Below are 18,866 nucleotides of genomic sequence, written 5' to 3' on the forward strand. Positions count from 1 at the left end.
CTTCTCAGAAAAGCTGGCAGACTGATTCTAAAGGTCTGCAGAACAGAGTAAATGGGAAGGGGCAGCAATTTCCCAGTCCTGTGTGATAGTTATCCAGTCTGGGAAGCAGCAGCCTAACGGGATGCTTTTCAGAAGCAGAACTGCAGCAGAGGAGCAATGACAGCTCTGACACAGTAATTTTCTTCCCACTTGCTGGTACTGACATAATATGACCAAAGCAGATTTACTGGTGTTGAGTTCTTGCCTCTCCCATCCTAGTGCAGATTACCAGACCAGGCTCTAATAAAAATCTATACCACAATGCAAAAATAACATCTTGATGTGGTAACATAAATAGGATCATACAAATGTATTTCATGAAATCGAAAAGTGACCAAAAAATTCAGTGCATTTTCTCTTACAGGAAAAACCATCACCACCACCACCACCGGTAGCCAGGTAACCCATTGCTGTGAATGTTTGTGCATTATTTAAAACTTGTCAGAAAATATATTTTCTTATCTAGATACAACATGTTTGATAATTCTTTCTCTAGAAGATATATATGCAGTAAATATCTCTTTAGATTATCTATACAAAAATTATCAACCATTTCTATGTTAATTTCAATAACCCAAGCACAACACATTAAAAAGAAATACCTCTTAAGGGTACTTTTTAGAATTTTGAGGGGGTAGGGGAGGAGAAAGAGAGGTTTTCTTTGTATTCACAATTGTTAAATATAATTTTCATTTCTTAATGCATGTTTTATTACTAGGTTCACTAAGCCACTTCTGTCTATGGCTGCTAAGAATACAGAGCACTCCCACATGCACAGTATGACCAGAGAGCCACCTAAACAGGAGACTTGCAGGTAAGTCAACAGCAGCTTAGATCAATAGGAAATATTAGCAGAGAGAAGATTTTCTCCTCTCTAATGTGTAGCCTTCTGACAACAAACAGTTGTCAGGACACTCACTGGGACAAGATGAGAACTGAAAGCTCTAGTTTTCTTGTGAACTTCTGTAGTCAAGCCAGTTTGCCAAACGGATTGTATTTTCTGGAATATCCCTTTAAGGATCCAGTGCAGGGACAAAATATCTCTGAAAGCCAGTTTAAAGTTCTATTAGCCATCTCTGCACCCCTGAAAATGCAATGTTTTTGCAGGGGCACAGGATTGCTTGTAAAGAAACTGGACACGGTAAATCCACAATTTGTACTCCAAGCCTCTGGAGGAAAAGAGAAAAAGTATACTTGAGCATGCAGCCTACTTCACTCCTGTGTCCCTAGAAGTGTAGGAAGCTGCTTCATAACCACTTTCTCATCTCTAGGACATTGCTTTACAAAATAGGCCAGGACAGAACCTATTCTAGATTAGTTCCACACCAAGAGCACAGCATCACCACAGCCACTGCAGCAGTGCATAGCTGGAATTAAAACTATTTACAGGAGACCTCCTTCTCTCTAGATCTTGAAAAGCATATCTGAGCCAAGAAATTACACAAATAAATCCTACTCCATTTATTTTGTATATTTTTCAGAAATATTTTTTATATTTTTCAGAAATATTTTGCCTCTTCCCAGAAGTCGTCTTCATCCAAAACCAGTGAGTAATCAATGGACTACTATAAAAGAATGTGTTAAACTTGGGCTGTGTTTTATACATAAATAGATGGATGCTTTTTATTATCTGGATTAAGTAACAGAAACAGATGACTCAATGTCATATTCATCTAATATTGTAATTGTTGCTATTAATCTTCTGGACAAAAGAGCATTGGACATCTGTATTGATCCAAGAAAAAGTTTAAATGTTTTAAGGGATATATTTTTCAGTCCACAAAAATAATTTCTTGTCTTACAAAATAGCAGCTGAACACCAGGAACATTAAGTAGTAAAGGGCAATTTTGCCCAGTCTGAAGTACCTTCCTTGAGCTTCATTCCTCTCAGATGATGAGTGATTAATGCTTTCTGAAAATGGAAACATTCTAAAATGTCAGACTGGGTAGTCTGAGTAACCAGTATCACTAGAAAATACACTCCATGAAGGGCTAATTACAAGCTTTGGGTTCCTAAGGCTGTGTTTCAGTCAATTCTCTTCTCCCTCTACTCTTGTCCCCAGTCTGTCCCTTCCACTGTGCTGGAACAAAGGTTTTTTGAAGCAAACTACTTGGAAACTTGTCTAACTGCAGAAATGAGCAAAAGCAAATGCACAAAAGATTCTTTTTCAGCCAGATTAGTTACATAAATTGTTGTGCACCATAGCTCTACTCACAGTTGTTCCAGCACAAAAGGGTGTGCATGAGGAGCCAGCTATCAAGAAACAGGGTGACAGTAACTGCATCAGTAGCTGTGCCAGAAGCCATGTGCATCAAACATGGTCTGAGTTTTACTTAAGGCCCAATGGTCTGAGTTGTACCTAAGAAATAATCAGTCTACCAATAGCTATATAGAGAAATTAGACACTCAAAATTAGGAATTTCGGGTCATATCACAGGATTAGATGTTATGGTAACATTATGCAGGTGGTATATGAGTCTTATTTTCAATTTCTATATATACCAAGTATTTTGTACATACAACACTATCAGCATTTTAGTTTCCCTTCTACCCCATCACAGAGTTCTTCCTATTTAGATCTATATCCCATGGGATGCTGAACAATTCCCAAGTGTTGCCAAGGTCACGATTTCTCTTCTATGAAACAGTTTCTCAGCTTTTCTTACCACTAGAAGATTAGGGGGAAAAACTGCTTCTGAAGGGACAGTGTTGGACACAAATTCCACTATCTGAGTAGCACTAAGAATACTACTCCTGCTTCACAACAGAGCCAAGTGCCACATTGCAGCTGGAACCTCTCCATTAATGTATTGTCAGAGCTTAGCTCTGAGATGGATATCATCCCAGCTTTGCAGAGTAAAAGGAGACTATCCTTTTGCTGGAGCCACATACTGAGTTAGTTACAGCTCCAAGGATGAAGCTCCCAAACACTCATCTGTACCATGGATGTATTCAGCTCCTGGGTCATTGCAGTTAGCCAGTTTGTCACAAGAGTCAGCCTAGGAAAGAGTTAGTCAGTGTAGTCCAAATTTTAGGGTCTTTGCTTGTTTTGTAAGTGGTCAGCCCTTACAGATTTAAACAAAAAACATGGTAATGAGCATGATGTTTGTCAAATGCTGTGTTGTGCTTTTCCATCCCTAACTATGCACACTGACAAAGCAAACAATAACTGAAACATCTGTTAACTGCTCCCATTCAATCCACTGTCAACACCAACCAGCACTGATCATGTGCACAGAACTGTAACCCTTGTTCCTCTCAAAGGCCCTGGCTGACTGGGAAAATAATTTCTCCATGTTTCACTTCCCCAACTGTTGGATGATGGATTACACCTCTCCAACCAGAGAATGGATGCATTTTTGACCAACACTAGTGAAAAGTCATTAACTGGCAAGATGAAGATGGACAAATTAATACCTGGTGCCTCTTTGAAAGGTACTTATCATATGGGAGTCCGATTCCCTACAAGACAAGAAATGAGGGCCAAAAGTAAGCATCTCCAGAAGAAGCCAGGAAATTAGTTGGATTGCTTCAATTCTAGCATGGTGTAAAGACAGTTTACTCAGTTTCCTTCTTTCAGTGGAAGATGTGTTTTTAGTATATTTAAATCTGCTGCAAAATTTCTGTCTTCAGCTCAGAAATTAAACATGAACCAAAAGGTCTCGCTGCAACACTCAAGCCCAATTTTCTCAACACTACAGGCAATCTCAAGATTATTAGAAAGTTTGAACTTTGATGTTTGCTTTAAATTTTTCAAATTGCATCCTAAAAGCTGATTAAAAATATTATGGATCCTATATTCATTCTGTACAAATATTGCTTTAAAAATCACTACAGATGCCAAAGCCATATTGATTATTTATGCACTTCTCATTAAAGAATCATTAAGGTTGGAAAAGACCTCTAAGATTGAGTCCAACTATTAACCCAGCCCCACTGTGTTCACCACTAAACAATATCCCCAAGTGTCACATCCACACACCTTTTGAACACTTCCAGGGATGGTAACTCCACCACTTCCCTGGGCAGCTTGTTCCAATGCCTGACCACCCTTTCAGTGAAAAAGTTTTTTCTAGTATCTAATCTAAACCTCCCCTGGTGCAACTTGAGGGCATTTCCCCTTGTCCTGTTGTTTGTTACCTGGGAGAGCAGGCCGACTCCCACCTGGCTACAACCTCCTTTCAGGTAGTTGTAGGCAGTGATAAGGTTCCCCCAAGCCTCCTTTTCTCCAAGCTAAACAACCCCAGCTCCCTCAGCCACTCTTTGTAAGACTTGTGTTCCAGATCCTTCACCAGTTTTGTTGCCCTTCTCTGGACATGTTCCAGCACCTCAATGTCCTTCTTGTAGTGAAGGACCCAAAACTGTACACAGTAATTCCTTTTTTAATTCCTTCATATCAAATCTAACCTATTTTTCCATTACAGGACCACGAAGCAAACAATAATGATGAGAGTAAGTATTCCATATTGAAAACATGGCAATATGAGAGGGATTGATATGCCACTGGTGATCTTAATATAGAATGCAGTGTAGTGTGTCAGTGTAAATTTTATCTGTAACGGTGAGCAACAAGCAAGAAGTGTTACTGAACTGTTTTCTAGTATAATCAGAGTGAAAATATGTTAAGATAAAAATTAAACCAATGGATATTTTTTACTTTTATTACATTAACACTAAAATGGCAGTGGGGAAAATCCACTGTTCAGATACAGCTAATATTGCATACTTAAGATGTTGCTTGCATCTCTAGGTCAGAGATTCAATAACACACAAGAATCCAGATTTCTGCCTGGAGCAACTCCATCTCCATTACCAAGGGGCCTGTGAGTAAAAAATAATAAAACTACTTCTTTGATGGGGAGTGTTTTAATAGGTATATTAGGAGCTAACTCCTATCCTTGCCTATGGCAATTGGAATTCAGGAATAATTTTTATTGCTGTTTGAGACAGATATCCTAACTAGAGAAAGGCAAGCTAATATTTTGTTATTTCCAGAGGAATACTGTTTGTGTGGCGTAGCCCTTCACTGCCTGCCACTTATGGCAGGTGCTGGCTTGCTTAATTTAATCTCATACTGCAGCACTAGCATATGCAAGCCTAGTTGTGTTTGTCATTAAAGTTCTTCTGCCCCACCCAAGTTGTCATCTTATGTACTGGACAGACTGTAGGTTCCTTGCATAAATACCTTTCCCAAATACCCACATTACATCTGACACCCTAATTCTTTTCTTATTCTTTTTTGTTTCTAAGTCCTACAGCTATCCAGTGCATCCCATCTTAGATAGAAACACCTTGAGAATCAATGACACTGATCCTTAATTGCTAAATGAATTCATATATCTGCCAAGTAACCATACTCTTTTTTTGTTTTCTTTTTCCTCCAATCTTCAGCAAGAAAACTTCTAATGTGGTAAATTCACCAGTAAGTTGACTTGTAATTGCATAACCAAATGATAATTTTATTAAATTTTTAATGTACTGTAAAACCTAATTTTATCATATGTTTGGGTACAAGTTAAATGCCTAAAAAGATGAGGGTGAAGAGAGTTATAAAGAAAAGTAATATTTGGGTGCCATTACCTGAACTAAGAGCAGTGAGAAAGCTCAAGTGGGAAAGTATTTTGATTAAAGGGATATTTGGATTCAATACTCCAGGATGTAACAATAAACACAGTGCAAGACCTGAATAAATGAGAAATAAATGGGAACACAGGCCATTCAGAAGTATTCCTGGAAATATACACGGGGCTGCCTATGGGGAACATGAGTTCATTGTAAGAGTGACAGGATTTTACCAAATTTGTTAGAGGTTTTTCAGTAAGTATTTCATCATTAGAAAAATATTGCAAAATCTCTAGTGGGAGAAAGTAAGACGACTGGTTTAAATTTTCAAATAAATTAATTTGAAAAGTGTTTCAAAACTGGCAGTTTATTATCATTGTTTCAAAACGAAAAAAAAATTGAAACTGGAAGGTTGGTTGAGTTTTTACTGTGAGTTAAACTGATAGTTTAACTTTCAGTAAAAAGAAAGCTGTTCAGAAATTTGTGAGCATAGCTCAATAAGGGATAGACTCTTCATTTTTGGGCCTGAGATAAGAATAAATCATTTGTTACACCACAAACTTACCAATGGAAGTTTAAAAAAAACAAACACATGTCTCCAGATTTTGTCTGTCTATTTATACCCACAAACTGGGATTCTTTCCAAATCTATTTTGCAAAATCCTGAGCTTCAAGGTTGTACAATTAAGAGGCTCTTCAGAGAATGGCTGTGTCTCTGCCTCCTAATTCCTCCAGGATGTTGTCAAGTCTACATGTAAACTAGTTCACAAAAAGTAAAAAAAAGATAAACATTTGCTGTACTAGTGACATGCCATTTAATATTTGGTGTCCTTCTGTTTTATTGCAGAAACCATGTTTACCGTCCAGAGAGATCTTAACTGCAAATGAAGGTAAATTATCTCCACTACTGTGAAAAAGTTGACATTTATCAGAATTAAATTTCCTTCTTATTAGAAACATGAAACAAATAACACCGCATTCAACTTATTCTGGTTTTCTGAGGGGTGTTTGGTTTCAGCCGTTTCAGGCTGGATCTGGCCAGCCTGAGCTGCACTGAATATCATTGTTCTCTGAAATCAGTCACAGTAAAACTATTGAGGTTACTGGCGGGGTAATGTAGGACAATAATGGACCAGAAATGTGCCATATAGCCCTCTGAGTGGCAAGGAGGGAAGGGAGGCGAATCACTCAGTTCTCAGCCAGAACCACCTCACAGGGAGCCGACTCCTGGCACAGGCACAAACTGCGTCCCGTCTCTGCTCCTCCAGGCAAAGGCTCAGCAGGAGCTGCTGTCTGACACCAGGGTGAGATGCAGCCAACCAGCCGAGCTCTTGCAGGCAGCCTGCCCCAGTGTCCTCCCCCTGTGTCACACAGCTCGCCTCTCAGAAGGCAAGTGTCCCACTGCGACCCTGCAGGCAGCCACAGCACAGCTATTTGCCGAGAAATTTGCTGGTATGCCACTAATTAACAAAGAAAGTAGCGCGATAGCAAGCTGCCATGTGAGAAAAATTCCCAAACGTTATAGCAAAAGAAACCCTCCTTCAACTGCTGGAACTCTCTTATCTGGGACAATATGTTTCTGAAGAAATCTTGACTCTAACATTTGTTTTACCAAACCGCAGAAAAACCTACAGCAGCAGAACGACGACGAAGTTCCAACCAAGAGCTTCCACTTCCACCCCTTCCAAGTGGTGCACAGAAGTAAGATTTCTTTCCATGATCTTTTGAATATTTCAGGGCACCAGCACCTGCTGCTTGTTCTGAACACAGCTGTGAGAGGTTCAAAGGGAAGCACTGTTTTTCACTGTAGCCTTCTGTTGAGAGTTGTGGTTCCTGAAGCCTCACAGTAGCACAAAAATAAAGCATAGCAAATGAATGCATCCAAATACTATAGCCATCACCAAAAAGCAGGGAAGGATATAATATCTCATAAGGAAGGTAATGGAGATTTAAACCAGGTTTAAATTCCTTGTTTTCATTACTAGTGGGATATAATTTTTTTAAATACCTGTATCAGACTCTTAATTTCTCAATGGACAGATGGGTAAGATGGAACACATTCTATCACTGCATGCTTCAAATACACAATTTTCATGATATCAGAACAGGGTAGATCCCCTCAGACCTTTCTGTAATCTCTTGATATTTATTTCAGGCCTCTGATCCAAAAGTTCTCAATTCTGCCAAGTAAGTATAATTCAGTTTTTGAATTAATATGTGATTAACTTGTAATTTCAAATTAATCTTTGACTTAAGATTATTTCAATATGCCATGCATATTAATTATTTTGGAATTAATATATCTGTAATGCATACAAAGAGGAGATCAAGTATCCAGGGTCTTAGCTCAGCTAGTAAAATTAAGGAAGTATGTCAGGGTAATTGATGGAAATTGGGTGCTTCATTTCCATTTATGACTACTGGAAATTTCTACCAAAGGCAGTTTGGGCCATTTCCCATCATAATAAAGATTCCATCAATCTTCCTTGCCACAAAAGAATCCTAAATATGACATTTCTGGGCTGTTCCAGGCTTCTCTTGCCTAGAAGACAGACAGATTATTATTGCCTCCAATTTATTCTTTCTCTACAGGAGGGGGGGGAAAAAAAGTATTTTATAATGGCAAATGCTAAAGCTCTTCTGTTTTCCGAGAGGAACTTTGTTTCAGTTCACAGTTAAATTAGGTAATATGTATATTTACTCTCTTTGCACAGAAGTGTAAATTAGATTTAGCATTTTTCTAGTCTCTTGTGAGCAGACACTTGTCTGACCTTCCTATAAGCCCTTTTCTCCACGTGTTCAGCCTCAACATATCTTTCACGCTGTAAATAAATGGTAAGAATTGCACATAGAAATCTGCATTTGGTGTAGCTTAAACTTATATGCTGCTTTTAGTGCATCTATTTCCTGGAAATGTTTGCCTGATGGATGTTGCAATTATATCTCCTCTGCTGAGGAAGTATAATAATGGTTCATCTTAATGACATTGACTGATGCTCTTAAGTTTGTCTGCTCCTGTCACACAACTGATGTGCTTCAACTTTAAGCATAAATTCTTACTGCTCTCTGAAGTGTAACTATTCTTGTGGTGCTAGATGATGGTCTGATCAGTAAATTTTCTTTAACATCATCTTCTTCTGTGTCAGGTCCAGCAACAACTTTATCACACATACAACTGGTCCCTAATCTCGAATGTCCCTTCAGCATAACCTGTCATCTTTTCTTTGGCCCCATACAAGACTAGAGCTAACTTTTATCTTTTCTACTAAAAGGACTTATTTCCCATATGGCACAGTATCAGATGCTCCACTGAAGTCCAGATTAAGTACAGTGCCATATTCCCTCTTTGTAGAACTCTGTTATTTTATGAAAGAGCTGTAACATTTTATCTACTTGGGTAAGTTTCAGATTTTGTCTTACTAGTTGTATCTTTACCTCCAAATCTTAATGTTATTTCCTTCAAAGTCTCTCCTAGGGCCTTGTTCTGTGGAATAGACAGAAAGGCCTGTAATGCTCAGCTCACTTTTTCCAACTTTAGGTACAGCAATTATTTTTGGTATCCTTTAATCATATGGTACCATCCTGACTTGAAAATTATTTAAAATTACTGTTACCACCCCTGAATTTCATGTGCCAGTTTTTGAAATTTCTGGGGTAAAGATTATGTGGGCCCACCAGTTCAATTGTACTAAGTTATTTAAGCTTTGCTTCCATTGTGGAAATTTCCATTTCTGTATCAGAACTACTATTTTTTTAGTACCTAGATTACCTTTAAAATCAATAAAATTGTTCCTGCATGAAGCCCCATCTCTCTTTCCTTTTTCACACAGCTAAGGAATCTTTTATTACTTATTTCAATGTCCTTTTGTCAAGTCTAATTTGGGCTGACTTCTGGCAGTTCTTACTTTATTCATACAATCTACTTTTCAACTGTAGCTTTTGCAGCTGGTCAGTCAAAACTTTAGAGAAAACCCCAAAATTCTTAATATTGAATATCCTTCTTCAAGTGGTTTGTAATTCCTTGAGATCTGGAACTTACAATGTCTCCCCTCCACTTGAAATGCAGCTTCCAGACAGTTGCATCTACAAAAGAAGTTTTAAACCTACTTCACACAGCTGTCTCTGAGCTCTCCAGTCCAACTGAATTTTTTAACTCTGGTCACTGTATGGGCTCATCTATAACATTCTTATTCCTTTCTAAACTGAAATCTAAGTCAGAATTATATTAGTGAAGATTTGATAATGCAGTCTGCAGAGCATCATGTCCAGGAATAGGTGAGTGCTAACAATCCCAGTGGCATTTGTTTTCCCCAGTAAGTAAAACACACAGGAAATAAGGCTTCCCATAATAACAAAATAAGTAACACTTAACTTTCTACAATCATCTTCTCTAGTACATTGATCTGCACTTAACTCTGACTGGATGTACCCATAGCAGACACCTATACTCTTGCACCAAGATTCTGTTTTACCAGAAAACAATTATCTATACTTATTTCCCATATTTCTCTCATATTACTAAGCAACACTACTCAAACATTTGGCTCCTGATTTCTTAAACTCTGACATCTGTATTTCAGCCCTAACAACTATTTTCTACGATGCTTTGTTATTACAATTATAATCAAGCTTCATAATCTTTCCTAATAATTCTACTTCTCTATTTAGCAGCCTGGGCTTCTTGCACATGCATACAAACAATTCAGTTGGACTGAATTAGTGAAAAATTATCTCTGAGCTACATTCATTTTCATGACTCCCTCACCTATATGACTACTTCTCACACTGGACTGAGTGCTATTTGCATTGTGTTCCTGCATTTTCTTATCTATTGCTACATTTGTTCACTTGGGTGGTGGTAGAGTTTTTTCTTGTACCCTAAGTCTAGATCTGGCTATTAAACAAATTGTTAACCAAACTGGTTTTCTCTTCATAAGCAAGGCTAATCTTCTGGGCAGGCAAGTGTCCCAGCACTTATATAGGCCCCATCCATTTACAGCAGACAGCTTTCCTGAGTGATATCAAAGGTCAAGCACTTCCAGATCTTGTAACAAATTGATTCCTTACATTATAACAAACATACTTTGAAAACTTTTATACGTGTTGTTCTTTCTCTTTTCTAGAAGTGCCAGAAGCTGCAAACCGTTCTCTGGGCCCTTCCCCTCAAAGCAGCACTTCATCTATCGCAAGTTCTGCAGACCAGGTAAAACATGGCTAATTTCATATTACAGAAATCTTCTTATCCTTTATTTTAAAATAGTATTTCCATCCCTACTCCCCTTCAAAATAAAAATGACGCTGCTTTTGTGGAGAGTGTTTGTCCCCTTTTGCAGGGAATATTTTCTGTAGCACAAAAAAATCTGAATGTTAACTTGCATTATAAAAATGCTTAGAACACATAGCATAGGCGAGGTTTAACAAACTAGAAAAATGTGTTCCAAACCTTGGCACTCTTTCAATCATTTCAAACAAAATTCAAAGAAACGTCTTAGTTTCATGTCTTCCTGACTCCCCAGTTCATACCTTCAGCATCAATGAAACACAAAAACCTATGGTGATGTGTATGTCCAGTCTTTGATATAGATGGCTATAAAGAGTTTTTAGTTGCCTCCTTTTTTCTAACTTATAGCTGTACATACTGTGCACAGAAAAAAAATAATGTGCAGTAAGCAGAGACAATGATGCTGTGATGCCTCCTCCCCCCATTTGTTTTAGTCTCTCCCAAGTCCTGCTCCTTTCTGTTCCTTTAAACAGATCTCTTCTCATTACAGTTAATGCTTCAGTTTTATGGCCAAATCTTCTTTTATGTGTTTTGTTTCAACATTAATCCTTGAATAATCTAAGCAAATGCAAAGTTATTTTCATTTCAGTACTATTTGCCTTACTCTCATTTTGGATGAAGGGAGACTACAAAATGCAGGAAGTCATTCTTACTAGCTTAGTAGTCACAAACAAGGTAAAAGTAGTTCTGGTGAGTGTAAAACAAAGGCTCTATCATGCACAGCCAGTGACATTAAATGTTTTAAAGCCTGACATGACAAAGATAATACAACAGTGAAGAACACAAAGGATTTCAAGTTCTGGAAAAATTTTAACTGTATGTCATACTGGATATTTATTACAAAAATAACTTTCAAATAAACAATCCAGCAGACTCTAAATAAACAGCTTGTAGCAATTACATTTGTAGTTTTTATGTAACAGCCACAGGCAAACCCAAAGCTTAATAAATCATCCATTTTGTAAAAAAAAATAAAATTTAACTGTCAATGTTATTTTTCCACCAATTATGTACAGTAGTATAATTTGCTGTAATTCAAACTTTGACAGCAGGTGTCTGCTTCTTCATTATAGGCTACAGAAAAGTCTGGGGGCAGTTGACTCCTTGTTTTGTTGAACAAAAGATTTGTTTGCTGGACTCATTCTCTACATGGACAAGTACCTTTCATACTTGCAATTCTTCTCATCCTTTCTTTTTCCAATGAATAGTGTGACTGAAGAAATACATGAAAGAACTTTGAAGATAAAGTTACATGTTATGGCTTGAGCCAGTCTTAAGAATTTAGTGCAATGCTCTCTCCTACTGTCAACTCCCCTCCCAGCCACAGACTTCTCTGGAGTTCCTTTCTGATCCTGCAGTGGCCTGAGCCAAGTCATTAAACTGACAGAAAACCAACCTGGCAGTCAAACACAAAACAAGGCAAAACAAAAAGGGCAACAGATATTTTTTTTTTTCATGCAAGATTAATAAAGTGAATTATCTCACCATGGGATCAGATGAGCAACAAAATGAGCACAAAGGAGAAGCCAAGACATTCTCTTTTTGGCAGCAATAATCCAGCTAGACCAGCTCAGCCATAATGTGCAACTTTAGCTTTAATCTGTTTTGTCCAGAGGTGACAAAGCTTGTGTGAAAATTAATTTTCTCATTAAGCTTGTTACTGTAAAGGTGGAGCAAAACTGTTCAAATAACCAGAAAGGTTAATACCCAGATGTATTCATTAGGAAATACTCTTAGCATTATTTCTATAGCCTTTCCACTCAGATTGAGATTTTACATCAACCTCCTCAGCAAGAGCTCACTTTTCATGACTGCTGGTTTGATAACCTACTAATTTATCTTCTAGCTATTGAAGTCTGATAATGCATAGGTCTCATGTTGCTTCTAATCCCTCATCCTGTCCTTCCTTTTCAAAATTCTCTAAAATCCTCCATACCTTTCCCCTAAACTCCACTCCTGTTCCCCAAATGTATGCTCATTCCTGCATCATTTTACTACCCAGCTTTCTACCATTACTTCTCTCACTCAAATTCTACTCTTGTACCACTCCCAACTGCTATCACCTCCTCCCATCCTTTTATCTTTGTACTTCCTTTGCTATGAGAGCTTCTATCTTCTAAAATAGAATTCACAAATTTTTAGGGTGTCAGTCTTTCTACCACGTACCTTTAGATCTGCACCTATGCCCACACCCATGTAGTCCTTTGTCCCATGTTTCCCTTTGGAAGAATAGGTTAAGGGTTAAGTTTATCTGCTGTACAGCACACTGCCAAGCATTTAACAGAATGGAGAGAAGGCAGATCATCTTGGTGAGATGTTTACAGGGGATAACATACAGAAATGAGGAATATTTTATAACAGAAATATGTTATAAAATATAAGCCACTCTTCTATTTGGTCACAGATATAATCATTCTTCACAGGTAAACATAGTTTTATGCATTTTAGATAAGAGCGCTGCTTCAAATGTAAGGATACATTCAGGCTCAATCCAACAGAGAACCAGAACTGAATCCATGTCTTGGGTGAAAGCACTGTGAGCTGAATTGCTATACTATTAGAGGAAAGACATTAATTATTACTAAGTTTTGTAAGGAATCCATTCACTTGTCCTTACTTAATAACAACAAAAAGAGCAAAATATGCACTAATCCAACCTTCATGATATCCAGGTGGAGACAATCATGATTGTGTTCACAAATAGCATTAAGTATACAGGAAACATCATTTCCAAAGATGCCTACCAAATCTGAACACCTCATTAACTAGCCCACAGCTGAGCAGCATTTAAATTGTTGACAGTCTATTTATTCCTCAACATCTCTTGGATACCCTCTTTAAATTCGATTAGAATAGCTTTCTTCTTTAAAAATACCAAACTGTCCTCCAGTTGAACCTGACTGCTTTCCTCAGAGTATCCCTCTTTCGTCATTTATCAGCCTTCTATCACACATCTGTTACCACTGCTTTGACACTCCAGTTTTTCTTTGTCCTATCTCTATCCAACTTAAACAGTGAGCTCATGGCAAAGACTTTTCTCAACTCTGTTTTCTGCATTTTAGTTCTTCACAGCTGTTGTTATTTAGTAGTAACTCCCCTACAGGCCATATTCATTACCATCATTATTTTACAGGTAAAACACTGTTTCTCTCTTCTAGGATGCTGGTGTTCACAGTAAAGCATGGTATGCTGCTACCTGTGATAGGAAAATGGCAGAAGATGCATTGTACCGATCAAACAAGGTAAGTCACTTTTACAAAATGTCTTGTTTATGAAAAAAAAAAAAAACTTCAAATAAAAAAGATCAAAAGACAATCAGAAATATTCTAAGAACATCACTTGTATTCTGAATAAGTCAGAATACTGTGCCATGCAAGTACTGTCAAATATCAAACCTGAAATTATTGTGGTGAAACTATTTAACTGTGGTTTTCATCACAAGACAAAGTTGCATCAGTGTAACTCAGTAACGGGAGCCTTGTGGAGAAAACTATTACAGACCAGAGAGCTGAGGAAGAGCTGGTAGCTCACGAGCATCCCTTAAAGAAATGCAAAGCCCCGTGACTTTTAAGTGACCTCCACCACTGTCCAGTGGCTCGTGTGAAAACAGCTTCTATTTGGAAAAGCTGAGGTTGCCATGCATTTTGAAATATCAACACTGTGCATTTAGGTACTTAGAGAATTTGAGTTCTCTCAGCTACTCTGTGTACAAAAGCCAGTGTCCCTGGAGGGAATAGTAGCATGTAGAGTTGCACCCTCAGCATCAGATACGTTCCCACACTTGCCTAACTCCACAAAGCAAGATGAAGTGGCAGAGCACAGGGTTTATCACCAAATAGAGGTTACTGCTTGTTAGTGAGCACAGGGCTACAGTGTCACTGGTGCAGGTACTTGACTTTGAGAGTGCTTTTTACAGCTCTGGAGAAACAGTATCTCCACCTCTCCCTGCTTTCTTGCCTACTTACTGCCACTGATAGTAACTTTATTTCCTAATAATCTGTGGACCCCAAGAGATGGCTGCCACTGTGTATTTATTTCTTCTTTTTCTCTCTGGTTGAGAGAGAGAGAACAGGCAGCAGCAAAGGTGATTCTTAAATGACACCTTTGTATGCTACTGTTAGACAGCAGGAATACATGCTACTTCTCATCTGCTGCTGTACAGTTTTTCTAATAGGAGAAAAGAGTTTAATGCTGATATAAATTAAAATATTAAGTTAAAACCAAACTAAGTTATTTGAAAAAAATAAGCCAAATATTTACTTTTCTTTCTTCAGGACGGATCTTTTCTAATAAGAAAGAGTTCTGGACAGGACTCACAGCAACCATACACACTGGTTGTGTTTTACAACAGAAGAGTGTACAACATTCCTATACGATTTATTGAATCAACAAGACAATATGCACTGGGCAGAGAAAAAAGTGGTGAAGAGGTGAGATGATGAGGGGGTGTTTTTTCAAAGTTTTCAGTTATATACCTTTAATAAGAAAAGATTAAGATATATTGCAGTAAGAATCTTCATGTAACAAGATAAAAGTATACCCTTTATAATGACTGATCTGTCGAGCTAGAGAAACTAGCGTAATGTCAGCTCCTGCATACTATAATTAAAACCACAGATCAAGTTTAAAACATACTTCTAGAACAGTTTTGAAAAAAGTTAACAGGATCAGAGCTACAGCTGCTAGATAAATTTTCTGACTGTTTACAGTCCTCTGTTTACCTTCTACCTAAGGCTCTACTTAAGTTTCTTGGAAAATTTTAAAAGAACAGCCACACTCAAGAAAACCCCCAACACGCAATCAAAAATGAGGCTGACATTACTTTTAATACTGTTTTCACGTAAAGAAAATGTTAAACTCTAGTTCTAGAATGAAAAAAACTGCTGGTTGGCTATTATACCACACAGGTAACTGTTCTGACAGGAAAACAGAAATGTGGAACCCAAATACCAATAAAAACAGTTCGTTATCACTGCACAGAGTAGGCTTTTCAGTAATGTGAAAGTAAACTTACCTTAGCCTAATTATCTGCCTCCCAGGCAATGGTATTGAGATTACAGAATAAATAATAGCCTGGAACTCATGTGGCCTTCAGCAAAGGGTCAAAAATTATCTCAGGATAAATAGATAGTCCAAAATCTGTATTTGACCAAAGACCAAAAGGAAAAGCAACAGATCTAGCAGATTCTGGATATTAATTTACTGTGACAAACATTACAGCTGCATAACTAGAACAGTTCTCATTGATGGCTGTCTGTACCATGCTAATCCTGGAGATAGCCTTCCCTCTGAGGTGTCTGAATCACATCTACGCAGCTTCCAAACTGCCAGTCTGCAGCCTAGTACACACTGAGGTAAAATCAAAGCAGTGTCAGTTTACTATGGCCTGTAACAAACTCTGTGGTTCAGTCTGTACAGGTGACAATCACAAATGGAAAGGATGAGACAGCTAGTGGCCATAATATCTTCCATGGTCCAAATTTAATGTGTTTATTACTAGAATCAGAATTAAAGCAGGATCAGTGCTCTTACTTAAAGGTAGAGCATCTCACTTGGTAATAGTCATAGCTTAGCCCTCTTCAGTGATGTGAGAAATAAAGATAAAAAAGCATTAAAGGAAGCCAGCACTAATTATTTTTTGTTTTCTTTATCCAGCGCTTTGACAGTGTTGCTGAAATAGTAGAGAATCATCAGCGCACCTCCCTGGTTCTAATTGACAGCCAAAACAACACAAAAGACTCAACAAAACTGAAACACATTGTAAGAGTTTCGTAATCAAACTGAACTGATAAAATGAAGTCTTCTTTAATCATTTCTTTCAACATCTGAAGACATGGACAAGGTATTAAAAGAAGAAAATCCAAAATAACGCAAAACTTTAAGAGCACCTACTGAGTAGTAAGAGATGCAGTTCATAGAGTTCAACCCCACATCACTTTTAACACAAGAAGCCAAAGCAGATGTACTCTCATCTGTGATCTCCATCTGGGACAACACAGGTATCCAAAGTCAAGCGAAGAACAACTGCATATCACAGCCTGGTCCTTTGACTGCTATTTAAAGACAAATAACCTGTAGGACATTTTCATTTTTAAAACAAGAATACTCACTGCTTTTTCAATTTGTTTACCACAGATCACTGCTTTCAGGAATTTCTTTGTAAAATGCACAGCCCCAGAAATTAGACCAAATCGACCTAATGTACCACCGTGCACAAGTTGAAAATAGGACTGTATTTTATGTGATCAGTGGCAGCAGAGGTGCCTGAATGTTACAGATTAATGGACATGTGTTGTCCTTTCCCTCAGCTTTACCCTGTTTCATTGATATTTTTGTTTATATTTTCAAATGTGCAAATAAAATAAAAAATATTGTAAAGTCGGTAGTGTATAGACATTGCTGGATCTCATCTCTTGGTATCTTTCCAGCAAGAAAGCATCAATTCACTATTGTTGATGTTTTACTGTATATATTTGTATGTGCTCCTTCACGAGTTGTTACGAAAACCATCCCTTTTTACAGCTTTTGCATGTATTATATATTTGGCTTAATGGCTCTCAAATCGTTTGTCTTCAGATTATCTACTGTTGGTGACTCAAGTGCACTGCTTCATTGCTAAAGTAATTAACCACTCAATTCTTGCAGAATTATTGTTTATGGACACACACACAAAAACCCACTCGTTTTTTCAGGCCTGTTCTATCACCATGCTTCACTTATTGTATTATTGTGTGAACCAAGTAAATTTGCACAATGTTCAAGGGGTAAAAATTAATTTGATGAATGTATAAATTGCATCAATGAAAAACTTCTAGGAACAGTTGTTAATTAGTTCTAGAGGTGTTTGATTTCACTGGACCTAAAAACTCATCCATCTTAAAGGTATTTTCCAAAACTGTCACTTTATACTCACGTTTTGTCCTTTTTGTTCCAGGTTAGGCAGTGTTTTCTAGGATTATCTGCAAGGCATTTAAGGCAAAATTGAGTCAAGACTTGTAAAGTCCCAGCAAGTCACTTAGAGCCATATTGTAGCTGTATTCTGCAATTACCTTCTTGTGCCTTCGATCAGTTACTTCTACAAGTAATGCACCTGTCTTCTAGAAAGAACTGCATGCTAGTATGATGTTCAGCATCTCAGTGTCTTCCCTCTGCAACCCAGGCCATACTTAGCCCAGATGTAAAGCAAGTAATACACTCGCAAGTAACAATGTATACAGACTTTACACAAGCCTGGCTATGACAGTCTGTTCACATTACTACATAAATGCTATGTTTATTACATCGCTCAGTTGATATTAGTGTTATAATAATATTATGCTTAATACCTGGGTAATGTTTAGAGCATTAAGATTGCCAAGTCAAGGTCTCAAAATTAACAAAAGTTAGTAGTTCCTGCAAGTTTAATTTATTCCTTCTATATGTGTACTCATATTATTTAGCTACTTTAAGCATCACCTTAAAAGCTTACTCGCAATGGAAAGTACTCTGTGAAAAAGCAGCTACTCAAAATTTGAGTCCTTGTCTATTCACTCATGTATTGCAGTATTTAAACTTTGTACTAACAAAACTGTCTGCCTGCTAACCTTTCTATGTTGCTCCTCACAAATGTCTAACTTCTTCAAAGACTGCCTTCTGAGTTAAGTGTGTAGTGCCACCATCATTCTAGAACTGCAGGGGGGAAAAAAGATACAAACAAGTGAAATTCAAGTGTAGGTACAGACTTCCATATGAGAGATTAAGTATCTATTTTTTAAGGTAATTAGCACTTCTGAGCACTTTAAAGCACTGCTGCTCCTGTCTATGGGCTCTAAGTGCTCAGCACTACATGTAACATTGTTGCTGACTTACAAATAACAAGTATGCTCTAGGCAAAGGTGCAGTTACATTCACTCTCAAACCCTTCTTTTCCTTTTATCCTGTTCTACGTGATTACAGGGGTACCAAATAGTTTTGACAACAAAATTAGGCAGGGAGTTGATAGGC

General features: G+C 37.6%; 1 protein-coding gene across 4 annotated transcripts in view; it reads left to right on the forward strand.

Moving 5' to 3' along the window:
• BLNK (B cell linker) overlaps positions 1 to 16,682 on the forward strand; it is a 45,675-nt gene extending 28,993 nt beyond the window's left edge. For all 4 annotated transcript variants that reach the window (XM_051800665.1, XM_051800666.1, XM_051800667.1 and 1 more), the window contains 13 exons: positions 404 to 438; positions 758 to 853; positions 1,543 to 1,585; positions 4,465 to 4,492; positions 4,791 to 4,863; positions 5,432 to 5,462; positions 6,450 to 6,492; positions 7,225 to 7,303; positions 7,758 to 7,789; positions 10,726 to 10,805; positions 14,042 to 14,125; positions 15,158 to 15,313; positions 16,539 to 16,682. In XM_051800665.1, coding sequence (XP_051656625.1) covers positions 404 to 438; positions 758 to 853; positions 1,543 to 1,585; positions 4,465 to 4,492; positions 4,791 to 4,863; positions 5,432 to 5,462; positions 6,450 to 6,492; positions 7,225 to 7,303; positions 7,758 to 7,789; positions 10,726 to 10,805; positions 14,042 to 14,125; positions 15,158 to 15,313; positions 16,539 to 16,658 — 900 coding nt within the window. In that variant the 3' untranslated portion in view covers positions 16,659 to 16,682. The remainder of the gene's footprint in view (positions 1 to 403; positions 439 to 757; positions 854 to 1,542; positions 1,586 to 4,464; positions 4,493 to 4,790; positions 4,864 to 5,431; positions 5,463 to 6,449; positions 6,493 to 7,224; positions 7,304 to 7,757; positions 7,790 to 10,725; positions 10,806 to 14,041; positions 14,126 to 15,157; positions 15,314 to 16,538) is intronic.
• The last annotated feature ends 2,184 nt before the right edge of the window (positions 16,683 to 18,866 follow it).

Source organism: Manacus candei, unplaced genomic scaffold, assembly GCF_025592945.1.
Source record: "Manacus candei isolate 608988 ecotype Guabito, Panama unplaced genomic scaffold, ASM2559294v1 h1tg000050l, whole genome shotgun sequence".
NCBI lineage: Eukaryota > Metazoa > Chordata > Aves > Passeriformes > Pipridae > Manacus > Manacus candei.